The 12060-nt window shown below is 41.8% G+C and overlaps 1 protein-coding gene across 1 annotated transcript; it reads right to left on the bottom strand.

The window, feature by feature from the left end:
• Window positions 1-1456: 1456 nt before the first annotated feature.
• Window positions 1457-11408, bottom strand: uba6 (ubiquitin like modifier activating enzyme 6). Its single transcript, XM_070914436.1, has 31 exons — window positions 11368-11408; window positions 11069-11163; window positions 10929-10957; window positions 10711-10805; window positions 10402-10513; window positions 9670-9750; window positions 9424-9546; window positions 9033-9156; window positions 8590-8693; window positions 8402-8464; window positions 7946-8022; window positions 7708-7774; window positions 7429-7572; window positions 7134-7280; window positions 6967-7047; window positions 6764-6841; window positions 6262-6443; window positions 5932-6037; window positions 5682-5771; window positions 5513-5593; window positions 5286-5414; window positions 5129-5180; window positions 4952-5015; window positions 4792-4861; window positions 4633-4704; window positions 4415-4538; window positions 3978-4171; window positions 2981-3108; window positions 2624-2711; window positions 2401-2495; window positions 1457-2078 (listed from the first exon to the last, which is right to left on the bottom strand). Exons 1-31 carry the CDS (start codon window positions 11406-11408, stop codon window positions 1937-1939), a joined length of 3078 nt encoding a protein of 1025 aa, XP_070770537.1. The 3' UTR covers window positions 1457-1936.
• Window positions 11409-12060: the final 652 nt, after the last annotated feature.

Here is a 12060-nt window from a genome sequence, read left to right as displayed (position 1 = left end):
TGTCATTTTTTTCACAATCTTCGCTTGAAAAAAGACAAACAATTCATCGATAGTACTTGCCGATTATTTTTCTGTCGATCGACGAATCGTTTCGGCCCTACTGTGATGCATTTAAAACAAAGACACGGAGCAGCTTTAGTCTTGAGGACATCCTGAAATCTCACATTTTATTGGACCATTGGTTGATTGGTTGTCTGTCACAAGAACATACATCATTATCATTGTCACTTGTTAACACTGTTGTTTTACACTTATGACATTCACTGCACAAGAAGTGTTGTCAATATGATAAGACATTTTCTGTGCAAAGGGAAACTCACCACCTCTGGTTATGGGGAGAAAAATAAATATGGTCCAGGAAGCATTTTGTGTGACTTTAGTCTTAATTGTTTTGGAGACACGGATGATAACCTGTTAGTGGACTGTCAGGTGGATCTCAATAACCTCAATACAAAAAGTTAGGTTTTTAAATGATTCCATTCAAAACTACATTGATATCATTGCCAATATAAGCCAATGCAGACTATTTCAAAGACCCTTTTCACAACCTTCAGCTGGAGCTGAATAGACGGGCGAGTTACACCCCTAGGATGACTTTTGTTCATTGTTGATTCACAAGTAACCAGTACACGATGACTCAACAGAGCTCATCAACACAGGCTCAATTTGACACAAACGTGACAAAAATGAGTAACAAGTAAATAAATACATGTCATGGACACATCCATACACAAATACAACAAATAAATCATGAACAGCAAAGACTTTAAAAAAGAAAAAAAAAAGTGTTTTAGGAGTGTGATCCCAGATGTTTCATGTCTGTCAAAAAAGGCTTATTCTGTATGTTAAAAAGCCATTGAACTCATGCCATTACTTAATCTAATGAACATATCGTTTACCCAAATGTGTTAACGGATGTCAATGCTGTCATAACTTATTAAGTATTTAACAAGATAGGTACGACTAGCAGCTACAGTGAGTAGGTGGTTTTACCTATAGTTTTAAGTGTGACACACATCTGCTGAATCATTTGATGCACGTCAATTGACTGGCGTGCAATGTAATAAAATTGGTGTTAATGCTCGTCAATAGGTCAGTGATATATCTCAAAGAGATGACGTGCATCAACCTGTGATGAAGCACATCAAGACGTGCGGGTGTGTGTTGCACTTTAATGTTTGGGTAATACCCATCCTGTGATATAAATGTGCTTGTATGAGGCAGTCAAAGTGATCATAAAAAAAGAACAATCATCTGCAGACACAATGATAATCCGTATCTTTGGTGGTTTCGCCGTTGTCCACTGACCTTTTGCACCTCTAAATTACACAACAAATATTGGCTAGACCTGTTTCTACAAGGGGAGATGATGAACAACTGGCAAATTCTATGGTTGGCAATAATTTCAAAGCCAATGAGAGGACTCTGAGGAAGAAGAAGGTGTGATGTCTACCAACCAAATCCACTTAACCCCCTTTAGGGCCGAGCAGACTTAAAACAGAGATGAGACTAACAGGGCTGTGGGTTAGGAGTATGCAGGTTTCTGTAAACATAGTTTTTAGTCAGACTCACTGCCACAAACAGAAACATTTTATTAATCAATTAAGGCATCGACACAGGCAGAGCTGTGCATTTCACCAGAGTAGAAAACAGAACAGAGAAAATATGTACACAGGTACAGTTAAGTGCTACTCAAGCAGCCTTGTGTTCCACTGGCTAGATCTGGGGTAAGAAAAACTGGGACCAGGACTGGCCTTTTCTTGCTCCATGAAGTACTGTGGGGCTTGAGCTGGGGCCAGGAACTTTGCCCTTGGCAGATAACATCCTGCGGGAAAGCTCTTGGCCCTGGCCCAGGTTATTGGGGTACAACAATTTACATGAAAGAAGGGAAGTAAGTAAGGACACAAGAGGTTTGAGGACGACATCTAGGAAGGTGTCAGGGTGTCTCTCCATTGCGGCTGAAGTAGTACCTGACCGGCGGACCGGGGAGGTCATCGTCTCCGTCTGCCTCTGGAGCGAATGACACGGTGAGGTCGACGTAGCGGCGGTCCACTGATGGCTTGATCAGCTTCTGCATCCTGCAGAGAGTCAGAGGTAAGGTTAAGTGCATCTGTTCAGTTCAGACAAAGGATGAATCATTTCAGTGTGAGTTATCAAGGAGATTTGAGATGCTTCATCAAATGTGGTATTTTCTTCTTAACCTTTGTCCTGCAAAAGTCCACAGGGTGGTGTAGTGGTGATAAAGAGCGTCTTTTAATGCCTGCTGAAGTGTCAAAGAAACTGACTTCCTACAACCTTAAGAGGTTCTGTTTTGTAAGTCTTTGTAAGCAGATGGGCACAGTGTACTTCAGGGGTACAAAAATAATATCACAAAAAATGTGAGAATCAGGAAACACTTACGTTAGTTTGAGTCTCTTTGAGTGTCCAGGCATCACAGGCACATAGAGCATCTTCACACCATGGACGACCATCGTGGGTTCAATGCCATACTTTTCCTGAAATAAAACAAATCATCATCATCAAAAAACAAGCAATGAAAACCCCCAGGGGAAATACAATAACATGCTAACTGCATCTGAAGTGCTAATACACCGAGAGTACAACACATGTAAATGGTTCTCACCCTCACTGCATTCATGAAGTCGGAGAGAGTGAAGTCTTCGTGGCCAAAGACAGTCCAACAGTCCCAGATGGAGAAGTAGATGTTGTCCCTGGGAAAGACGTCATAGAGCTGTCACTACATTGTAAAAAATAATAATGAAATACAGCTACAAATCCTACAGTTTAGTGGTATCTTGTAGCTGGAATTCTCAGTTTTCTGCTATGATGGTGCAATAATAATTTGTGTGTGTGAGCGACTTTCAGTGCATGGGGTCAAAACAGCAATGCTATTCTGCCAGGAAAAATAATTAAAGGTGTTTTATAACCTTTAAGTAGTGAGAGAGACAGTGAGATTGAGAAATTGTACATATGCTGTTACCTGATGAGTGTCCTTTTAACTGGGGCAGGCTCAGTGAGCACCACTACAGGGATGGCCAAGTTAAAGAAGCAGTTTTTGAAAGATTCAAACCCGTAAACTCCAACCACCTTGATCAACTCGAGGGCCACCTGAGTAGATCAAAATAATAGCACAAAATGATTGATATATTATTGATATTGAACAATGGAATTCATTTCAACAATCCATGCAATAATTTTCTGCCGATCCAGGGCCAGGTCGGGAGCACACCTCCAGTCCCCCCTTTTTAATTGGAGCCATCACACCCGTCTGCCATTCAGCAGGCACTGTCCCCGACCTCCACACGACATTGAAGAGGCAGCAAAGACAGCCCAACAATGTCCACAGCCTTCAGCATCTCCAGGCAAATGTCAACCACACCTGACACCTTGCCACTGAGGAGTTTCTTAACTACCTCAGAGACCTCTGCCAGGGATATGGGTGAGGTTTCCCCCGAGTCTTCAAAATCTGCCACCTCCACAGAGGACGTGTTGGTTGGGTTGGGTTCCACAATATCCCCAGTAAGGGTCAGCAGTTCTCCTCCCTTACTGAACACAACCTGAGTCAAGCCCTGATGTCCCTTCCTGAGGCTGAGGCCCCTGACCTTGTGGGCCGCCTCCAACAATAAAACAGGGAAACCGGGGCCCACTCCCGGAACCAGACATGGGAGGGAACTCGCCGGTGAACACTGGTGGCTGGACCTTGACCCATGGGGCCCGGTCGTGCACAGCCGAAATAACTACATGGAGCCGTGGCCCTCCACCCACAGGGGGGGCATTGGGGTTGGGTGCATTGTCAAGTCCAAACAAATGGACAAAAGTACAGATTGTCAAGCAACAGTGCTGAAAACCAAAATCAGCTGTTTTGAAGATAAAATTGACATTGCCCAATATCTGTAGGTGTTTCAAAACAATGGCACAATCAATAAACAACAAACAATAAACCATCCATCTATGACAAAATTTCAAACTGTTCTCACCAGTCCAGCCACAGCAGCTGTTGCCGTGGCGATAGCAGGGATGATCTTGCCGGCGATGCGCTTGGTCTTGAGTCTGTCAGCTGGCTCGATGGAGTACATCCTGGCTCTGAGAGCAGATGCTGATGCGACAAAGTCTATGTGGCCATTGCTGTCATCATCCTTTTCAAACTGCAGTGGGCTCATCTGTAACCTCTCTACGAATGAAAAATCAGACATTATCACTAACCATTAGAAGCAGGTGCACAGTGTTTGTTATATAAGCATGCCCATTTAATAGGATGGGGAAAGAGTGCGGGTTCCTTAAGTATTCACACTGTTGTAATGGATATAACTCAATACCACTCCAGGTTTCAGATTTAAAATTTAGCTGTCATCTCGAGTATCCATTTATAAATCTGCTTGCTAAGTATTTGTTGTGATTTTCTTTAATTATGAACCTGCTGTGACACTGCCAGTAGCAATGGCCTCCTCCAGCTGTGTGATGGCCTCCCTCTCCTCTTCACTGCTCAGGGGCATCTTTATCTGATCAGGCTTCTTTGCAGCCTCATTGGTCTCTATACACTGAAAGAGCCACAACAATCAAAAAGATTAGGATTTTTTTTACAGTCCAATAGAAATCAGAGAAATCAAGGACCAGATCAATGGAAAAGCTTACTTTCTCTGCGGGCCTGTACTCAGGAATCTGGACATCTGAGAGAATCCTGGTCACAGCCTCTTCAGAGAGATCCTGAAAAAGAAGGAAAAATCATGTCAATCAGTGAGTGAGTGAGTGAGTGTGTTTGAGGGAGTTTATGCATGAGCGTACGTGACCTACCTTTTCTGAGTATGGGATGTTATAAATCCCTGCAAAGAGACGGGCAGTGCTGACAATGAAAGTGAAGTGCCTGATGAGGAAAGAGGAGGGTTTGGTAATCTTAGATATGAAACATACAATTAAAAAAAAAGCTTAAATTGTAATTCAAGACCATACTCACAAAGAGTCTTTCAAGTCAAAATCAAAAGGTGCTGGAGGTCTTTTTGGGGACTGCCAAAACAAACCTAAGGAGGGAAGAAGAATTCACTATATTCTTTGCTTTAAGTACACTTTATACTGTAGTTATGGCTGTTAAATTATTGTGAAATAATCTACAGTGTGTTTGAGAAAAACTTACTTCCATCTTTTAACCTTGTGTCCAGGGGGAAAGAGTGCAACAGTTGTAGAGCCTACATAAAAACAACACTAACATGTAACACACACACACACATATATATATATACACACACATAATCTATTCAATGAATATGTATTTTCAGGAGGAGACTCATTACCTTTCTCTTGAAATACTTTTCGAATTTCAGACGGGCAAGAGCAATGCACTGTTCCCACTGGCTCGGCCGTCTGCTCAGTAGCTTAATGACCTGGAATGACCCCTCCAGACTTTCCCCTACCTGCATCCTCTACACACACACAAAAATAGTTTAAGTATTACATTGCCGGCATAGAACATCAACTTATAATAAGTCAGAACAACATTTATAAGCATACAAAGTCTTACCTGTAGCACCACTTCAGCTGAGGAGTGGGTCTGCCAGAACGAGTTGTACATGGAGGGCTTGTGGACAAATGCATTTTCAAACTAGACAAATTCAAGGAAAAAGTTTAAAACACACATACTGCCAAAAATTATAGCAATGATCGGTTGTTTGGTTTTCAAGCCGGCTGACCTTGTCTCTGGCCCATTGAATGGTGTGCTCTATGACAGAAGGGAAAGACTTGAGAGTGCAGAATGGGATCTCCTCTTCTGGGGGGTCCCTCTGGTAAAGAAAGGGAAGGATATATCTAAGAACATTGTTGAGACTAAGGTCTGTGTCTATGAAGCAGGTCTGTTATGGGACTGAGAAAATGCAGGGAATAAACTGGAGCAAAAAACAAACAAACATGGTCACACACAAACGAACTCTCACACATACTCACATGGCTATTGTAGGACTCTGTCAAATTTGGCACAATGATTTCTGTGTGTCCTTTAGTTCCCATGGTTCCAGAGTCCAGGAGAGGTCTCTGATTGGATACACAGCGGCTGAAAATTAAGTAGATGCAGAAACACTCCATCAGTTGTTGGCCAAATTAGTACATTGTTCATGAAATACCTTCCCAACTGCTACATTCATGTCATGAGCATGCTCTCAGTAGGTTAATGATGAGGGTTGGGTTGTCAGTGAAAGTAAAATCAGGGCCACTGCTCAGGGAAACTAACTAAAATCAACTGGACCCTTTAGTAGCAGTATCGATTGTAGCACCAACCTGTCTACGTATCTCCGAGCCTCCACGTTGTCCAGCGCAGTGACCACGAGGTTCAGGCGGCAGTAGAAGGAGTCATTGTAGATGCTCTCAGTAGCTGGACACACCTTGTTGAGGTGAGCATCCACCTGCAGGTCTGGGTTGATATCTTGAGTGGCTTCTGCTGCTGTGGTACTCTTCGGTTTCTGAGACACAGGAGAACCGTGGAAAAAGCGCGTGAATGTTTGGTGCGGTCCGTGTGATTCCGATTAAGTTTCTTTTTAACACTGACTGTAATCTGAGTGCTTTAGTGTGCCAGCATACAGCTGCACAGCAGAAGAGACACAATTTCACCAACTTGTAAAAGTGAGTCAATACTGCATTAAATACCTTCCCAACATCTGGGTTATGTAGACCTACATTAAAGCATTAGTTTGAGGTTTCCTAGATCAGCCAAGGTTGGAAATGGGAGGTGAGAAGGGTGGAGAAAAAGAAAAAGGGGATTAGGAGGTGGACATCTTTTCACCTGTATATGATGTGGTCTGAAGAGAAACTGACGATTGAGGTTGGACTTTTCTATAAGGTCTGGGTCTGTGATGCATACCTGAGAATTGACACAGGCAAAGTACAAAGTTTCAGTAAATACATATCGTCAAGCAGTGAAATATATTGCAATACATAAAGAAATACAGTAAAACAGAGGAGAGGAAACACAGAAAGATTTCCCACCTCTCCTGAGCTCTTGGCTAATCCCACTCCAAGCAGGGCAAAGTTTTTCAGCATCTCACAGCCTATGGCACCACAGCCCACCTGGAAGAGAAGACATTGTGGGGTTCATTTGGACATAAACCTTAAAATAATTAAACATAATAGAGGCCTTTATATACAATCCTTACCATGAAGACCCTGAGCTTGTGCAGTTCAAGACACATTGATTCACCAATGCAAGCTCGTAATCCATCATACCGATCGCCCCTCGGGAAAAACTCCTCAGGAGAAACAGACTGGAGTGGCCTGACAATCTCGATGGCATCAAGATAAAACTAAACACAGGAGAAACACAGAAGGAGATGAAATTAATAGTTAAGGAAAAGTAGAAAATAAGATGCAAAAATGCAAAATTCAGTAAAGCCTATTAAAGCTTCCATTATTATGGAAAAGGAGGTCTACAGTTCAAATTTAGTAACCTACCCATTGCTGCAGTGGTGCAAACTTCCCTGTGATGGCCTTAAGAACTTCCTGGCTGGCTAGACCTCCTACAGCTGCTGCTAACGGAGGAAGAGTTCCCCTCGCTGTTCTCGACAGACAGCGCACCAACTCAGTATTCACAGAAGCCTGGAGAGAAAAAGAGAGATGTTAAAGCATCTGTGTGCATGCAATCACATGTCAAAGAGGATATATGTGCATCTCTGCAGATTCAAGAGAATTAAAAACATAAATGATAAAAAAAAAGAAGAAAAACACTCTCACTTTGTTCCTGAGAGTTGCATTCACTTCCTCAGTTAGCTTCAGTAAAACCTCAGCATCCTGTAAACACCTGATGGCATCAAAGTGAAACTGCTCACAACTGAATGTGTCACATTTCAACAACTTCACAAAATGAAAACCACATCCAGGACAAATTATATCCTCAGGTGCTGTTGGAGTACAGAAAGTAGAGCAGCAGATTGCATTTAGACAGTGAAAAGCAGAGAAATATTATGTTTACCCAATGTTGGGAAGTCTACTGTGCTGCTCCTGGAAGGTGTCAAGAGCCAACATGGCTGCATGGATCTGTAGTGGGGCCTGATGGGTAGATTTAAGAAAGGACTGTGAGCAAACTGCTTGGTTAAACTCAAACAAAAATGACAAGGCATTTGTAAACTGGAGTCTGTATCACAGCAAGGCTGACATAGTAAGACTATATTTGAGATATCTGGCTTCACTGAAACTAACATTAGCAATCCTGAATTGTCTCAGAAAGCTGGTTATCACAAAGCTCTTTTAACCCAGGAAGTTATGCTACTGAGTTATGCAGCATAGTTTATGCCTTTTGGTGATGTGCCTTGGTAATGTGAGCCAGCTTTGCTGTAGAACTGGGTTAAGCACAAGCTGGCTAGCTGGCTATCCGGTCCATTAATCTTGCTTTGTGATGCAGTCTCCAGGAACAGCTTTGAACTTTCACCTCTGGTTTACTGAAGTCTGGAGTCAGGACCTGAGGATCACACAACTGTCTCTCTATTGTCTCCTGAAATACATAAGTGGATAAATGTAGAGACACACACACAAAGCATAGGTTTATTTAGAAATATATGCATAGTTTATTTGTTCAACTGTGATATTTCTGGTTGATATGACGACTAGTTAACTTACAAATCTGTATGTCTTAGGGGTTTTCACCAGGACAAAGAAACCTCCATGTGCATATGGTTGTAGTTGGGATGTGTCTCCTATTGCAAAACTGTGAGGGGAAAGGACTAATACCACACACACATTCAAACAACACACACACAAATGTGTACAAAAACAGACAGAAATGTCTTAGATTAGATTAATGCACTAGTGTCTCACCAAATCTGCTCTTGGAATAGCTAAAAAAAAAAAAAAGAAAATTGCTACAAAAGCAATAGACCCAGTTTGTTATGAAAGGAAGAGTATTTGTTTTACCTTATACGAATATTAACCACAACCATATACTAAATATTGTATAAATCTGTGATTCGTCTGGTATGCTGGTTTTACACAATTACAATAATAAACTGACAGTAAAAACATCAAATATACTGAACTTATTATCTACAATGTAGAAATAATACCTGAAACCTGTCGGGCGGTGCTGTTGAGTTCCACCATGCCATTGACCTCTCTGAACACAACACTCTGGCCTGTCTGTAGGCCATGCGGTTGATTATCCATGCAGGTCACCACCCCAGGTTTGTCCTGAAGGGTCAAAATTCAAAAGGAGATCACATTTTTATTTGGAGCAGACACTGTCTTTGCAGGCTCATATTTCAATCGTTCTGTTTCCAAAGATGAATTACGCAATTGCATTTTTAGATCATGCAAAAATCTGGCAAATTCAGCTTACTCTTCCAAAACAGAAATGTAGCTCATTATTACATTTAAACAATTTTAAAATGTCTGACAGGAAGAAATTAATTCTCAAATATGGGATCCTGAAGATTGTTAAGAATGTGTTTAGACTACCTGAGTGATAGTTTGGATGAAAATCTCCTTGGGCTCCTCTCCTGTGGGATCCGACACCTCAAACTCCTCTCCAAAATCACAAAATACCCTCACACAGATGCCATACGCATCACAGCCAATGAACTGGAAAGGACATAAGGTCAAAGAGTTTGGTTAATATTTGGCTGTTTGAGTGTTCCCCATGTGTAAGACATGGTTTAGTTAATGCTCTGTAATGTATAACCACTATGGGGACTGTATACTTACTCTGATGGGGGGTTGTTGTGAGTGGCAGAACTCATTCACTCTCTTCTGTAGGCTCAATCTGGCTTCAGTCAGAATCACACACTGGAGAAAGAGAGACAATAAATGTTACCTGCAGTCTGCTGCAGAATCCAGAGTAGAAAACAATGCAGGTTTTAACTAAGGTTATCTGCAATCTAAAACCAAATGACAGCGAGCCAATTTTGTACTTGTTCCATTAATGAACAGGTAAATAGGTCATGCAAACAGTGACTAAATGCATCAACCCTGAAAGTTTTATCAAATCCAAACAGATGTTTTGGCAATTACGACCTTTCAAATTTTGAACTTTTACTGTAACATTCCCTCTGTGTTTAATTTACCCATATTTCGATAAAAATGTGAAAGTTGGCACAACTGAGCATTTGGATTTATAGCTGTGAAGGGGATCATGCTGAAGGAGCGGTTTGAGAGGTTTTTATAGACATTTTGAAACTTTTTCCACCATGACATCTTGTCTCTATAGGAAACGATTGTAACTTGCTATGGATTGCTATGAATCCAAGCTGATCACACCCTCTGTTCTCCATGACAGAATAAACTTTGCAGCCACCTTACAAGTCTACAGGGGTTGGGCGTTTTCAATCTTGCATACAACACACAACTTTTTTACAGAGAGACTGAGAGCAACCCATTCAAAATTTCCCACAACTGATAGGTTGGTCACAACCCAGATTCGGAAAAGCAATGCCTTACCTGATACTTTCTGAGAAAGCTGAGATCAGTGGTGTTGTCCAGAGCAGAGGACGACATGTCAACATGGACATAAGGGTTCAACTCTGCGACCCGAGAGCACACTGCCTCCACCCTGTGGTAGAAAAGTAAAAGAGGATGGATAAGAATGTGTAAAAGACAGACAAAAAAACTGAGATAGAATAGAACAGTGTGCATATGGATTACAAGAAAATTTTATTATTATTTATTATTTTTTTTTTTTTTTTTTTATTGATATTTTGGAGTGTGAGTAAAGTCAGAGGTTAGGAGGAACTTTGTGATGTGTATTACCTCCTCCTCTGGCTCAACACATCCTCTTTGCGAATAAAGAAGTTGGAGCCCAGATCCCAGGTCTCACATTGCTTTGTGTCATGAAGGGTGACAGCCTGTACACACACATGCACACAGATACAATAACTTAGGGCACGGGAAGACCAACTCTCAAGACACATTGAAACATTAAATACTGCCATGGAGTTAGACAATCATGATTTAGTGAGAGTGCATACCTTCACACCAGCCAGGACAATATTCTTTGCTGTGAAACCAGATGTCAAGTTGCTTAGTGTCAAACTACAACCTTCAATGAAGACCACATGAATACAATGGCATTGAATATCTTACAACAAAAATGTGATAATTAGCCTACCTATCTCAATTCCCAGTCCTCCCATTCCACTGAGAAAGACTGAGGACTGGGCCATCTGGTGCATAGCACTGTCTCCCAGCACATATCGCTGGCGGCTGGACAGAGAGAAAGGAGGGAAGAGGAAGTGTGAAGGAAAGTGCTACAGAGATCAAGAAGGAAAAGTGAGGTATAACTGTCTTGACGGTAGTATGAAGCACAGTACTGTCACTTCGCGTCTTGGTGGCCATGTAACGTTTTCTGTAGTTTCAAGGACTTTTAAGGGAGACTACACTAGACTGTGATGTACAGCCAAGACTTGCCTGTAAAGAGAGTCGTCAATCTCCATCGAGTCTGCAGCCATGATGGGAGGGGAAGAGGGGGGAATCCAACTGTCTGTGAGATAACGACTATACCTGTTAAAACATATAAAAGTACAGACAGTGATTACCAAAGCTATTAAACGTTGTTAGCAGCAATGATCTAAAACCAACGCCCTGCTGTAAATTAGCTAAACGGCTAACTTACTGTTAATGCCGGCTAACTCTAATTGTAATGTTGTAATGTTGTAATATTGTTGACCTGACAACTGTCAGCCGCGCACCAAGGTAAAGTGACTGTCTTGAACCAATGAAGGGACGTCTTCCAACAGACAAAGATTATAGCTACCATAATAACGCTGGCTGGTTAGTGAACCTGCTGAAGGAAGCTCAACGTTAGCAGCTACAGCTAGCTAGCACTGAGTGCCACTGCTGCCTGGAGCCGGTGGCGAGGACACTTGTCATAAACTCGTTAAAAGTGACGACACATACGTTAGGCAACAAATAACTCCCCAGAGTAGACAGCTGTTTTAATTATTATCATTCTGCCAATCGATATGAAAAATTCCCTGTAAACATTGTTAAAATTAGACAAATAATCATACGTAGCTACCTGTCAGTATGCGCGACGAGCTATAGCGAATGAATGGCTGTGACTGGTTAGAAACTTGGATTGATTCCGGGTTACCACAATCA

This window comes from Enoplosus armatus, chromosome 2, assembly GCF_043641665.1.
Source record: "Enoplosus armatus isolate fEnoArm2 chromosome 2, fEnoArm2.hap1, whole genome shotgun sequence".
Taxonomy (NCBI): domain Eukaryota; kingdom Metazoa; phylum Chordata; class Actinopteri; order Centrarchiformes; family Enoplosidae; genus Enoplosus; species Enoplosus armatus.
This window is presented reverse-complemented; position numbering and strand designations above follow the sequence as displayed.